At 61.1% G+C, this 637-nt stretch overlaps 1 protein-coding gene across 1 annotated transcript in view; it reads left to right on the top strand.

The window, feature by feature from the left end:
* Positions 1–97: 97 nt before the first annotated feature.
* The window catches only part of LOC104510821 (methylcytosine dioxygenase TET2-like), a 1850-nt gene continuing 1310 nt past the window's right edge, over positions 98–637 (top strand). Inside the window, exon 1 of the mRNA XM_010153192.1 lies at positions 98–496. Coding sequence (XP_010151494.1) covers positions 98–496 — 399 coding nt within the window. The remainder of the gene's footprint in view (positions 497–637) is intronic.

The raw sequence follows: 637 nt of genomic DNA, 5'->3' as shown, positions 1-637 counted from the left end.
GGCGCCCGAGCCTCCCCTCCAGAACCTGCAGGCGCGCGGAAGCGAGGGTGAGTTGCAGCGACACTATCCGCGTTTCCCAGGGCAGCGAGAACCCGAGATGCCTCCCGACAAAGAAAAGGACCAAGTGAAAGAGCCTGTGCAGCAGGCTCAGCATTACTCAAAACCAGCCTGGATAGAACTGGTTTCCACCCCGTTCCGCCGAGGAGAGCCTCCCCAGAAGCCCAGCGAAGCTCTGCTGCGATCAGTTCTTCAATTCCAGGCAAACACAGCCAAAACAGCCTACGCAAAGCAGTACGCTGGAAGTCCTGATGCACTGAAGGGGCCTTCAGGGCAGCCCCAGAGCCAGAAGATAAGGCAACAGGAACCGATCCCTCCGCTCTACAAAAGGGAGAGCTCCCCGCTGCAGCCGCATCCCCCAGCCGACCAGCAGCTGCCGTTCCCGAAACACGCGCCGCAGCCACAGCTCCCCACGATGGATTCCCTGCTCCAGTCCCACGTGCAGCCACACACCCCGCAGCTCCGTTTCCAGCCACGACCCGAACAACAAGCCGAACAGCCTTTAGGGGCCCCGACGAAACAGCAGCACTTGCCTCCCCGGCTGGGGGAGAAGGAGCAATTCTTGCATTCCCACATTCTG

This window comes from Eurypyga helias, unplaced genomic scaffold (assembly GCF_000690775.1).
Source record: "Eurypyga helias isolate BGI_N326 unplaced genomic scaffold, ASM69077v1 scaffold24306, whole genome shotgun sequence".
NCBI lineage: Eukaryota > Metazoa > Chordata > Aves > Eurypygiformes > Eurypygidae > Eurypyga > Eurypyga helias.
Note: the sequence above shows the minus strand (reverse complement) of the source record. Positions and strands in the feature narration are given on the sequence as shown.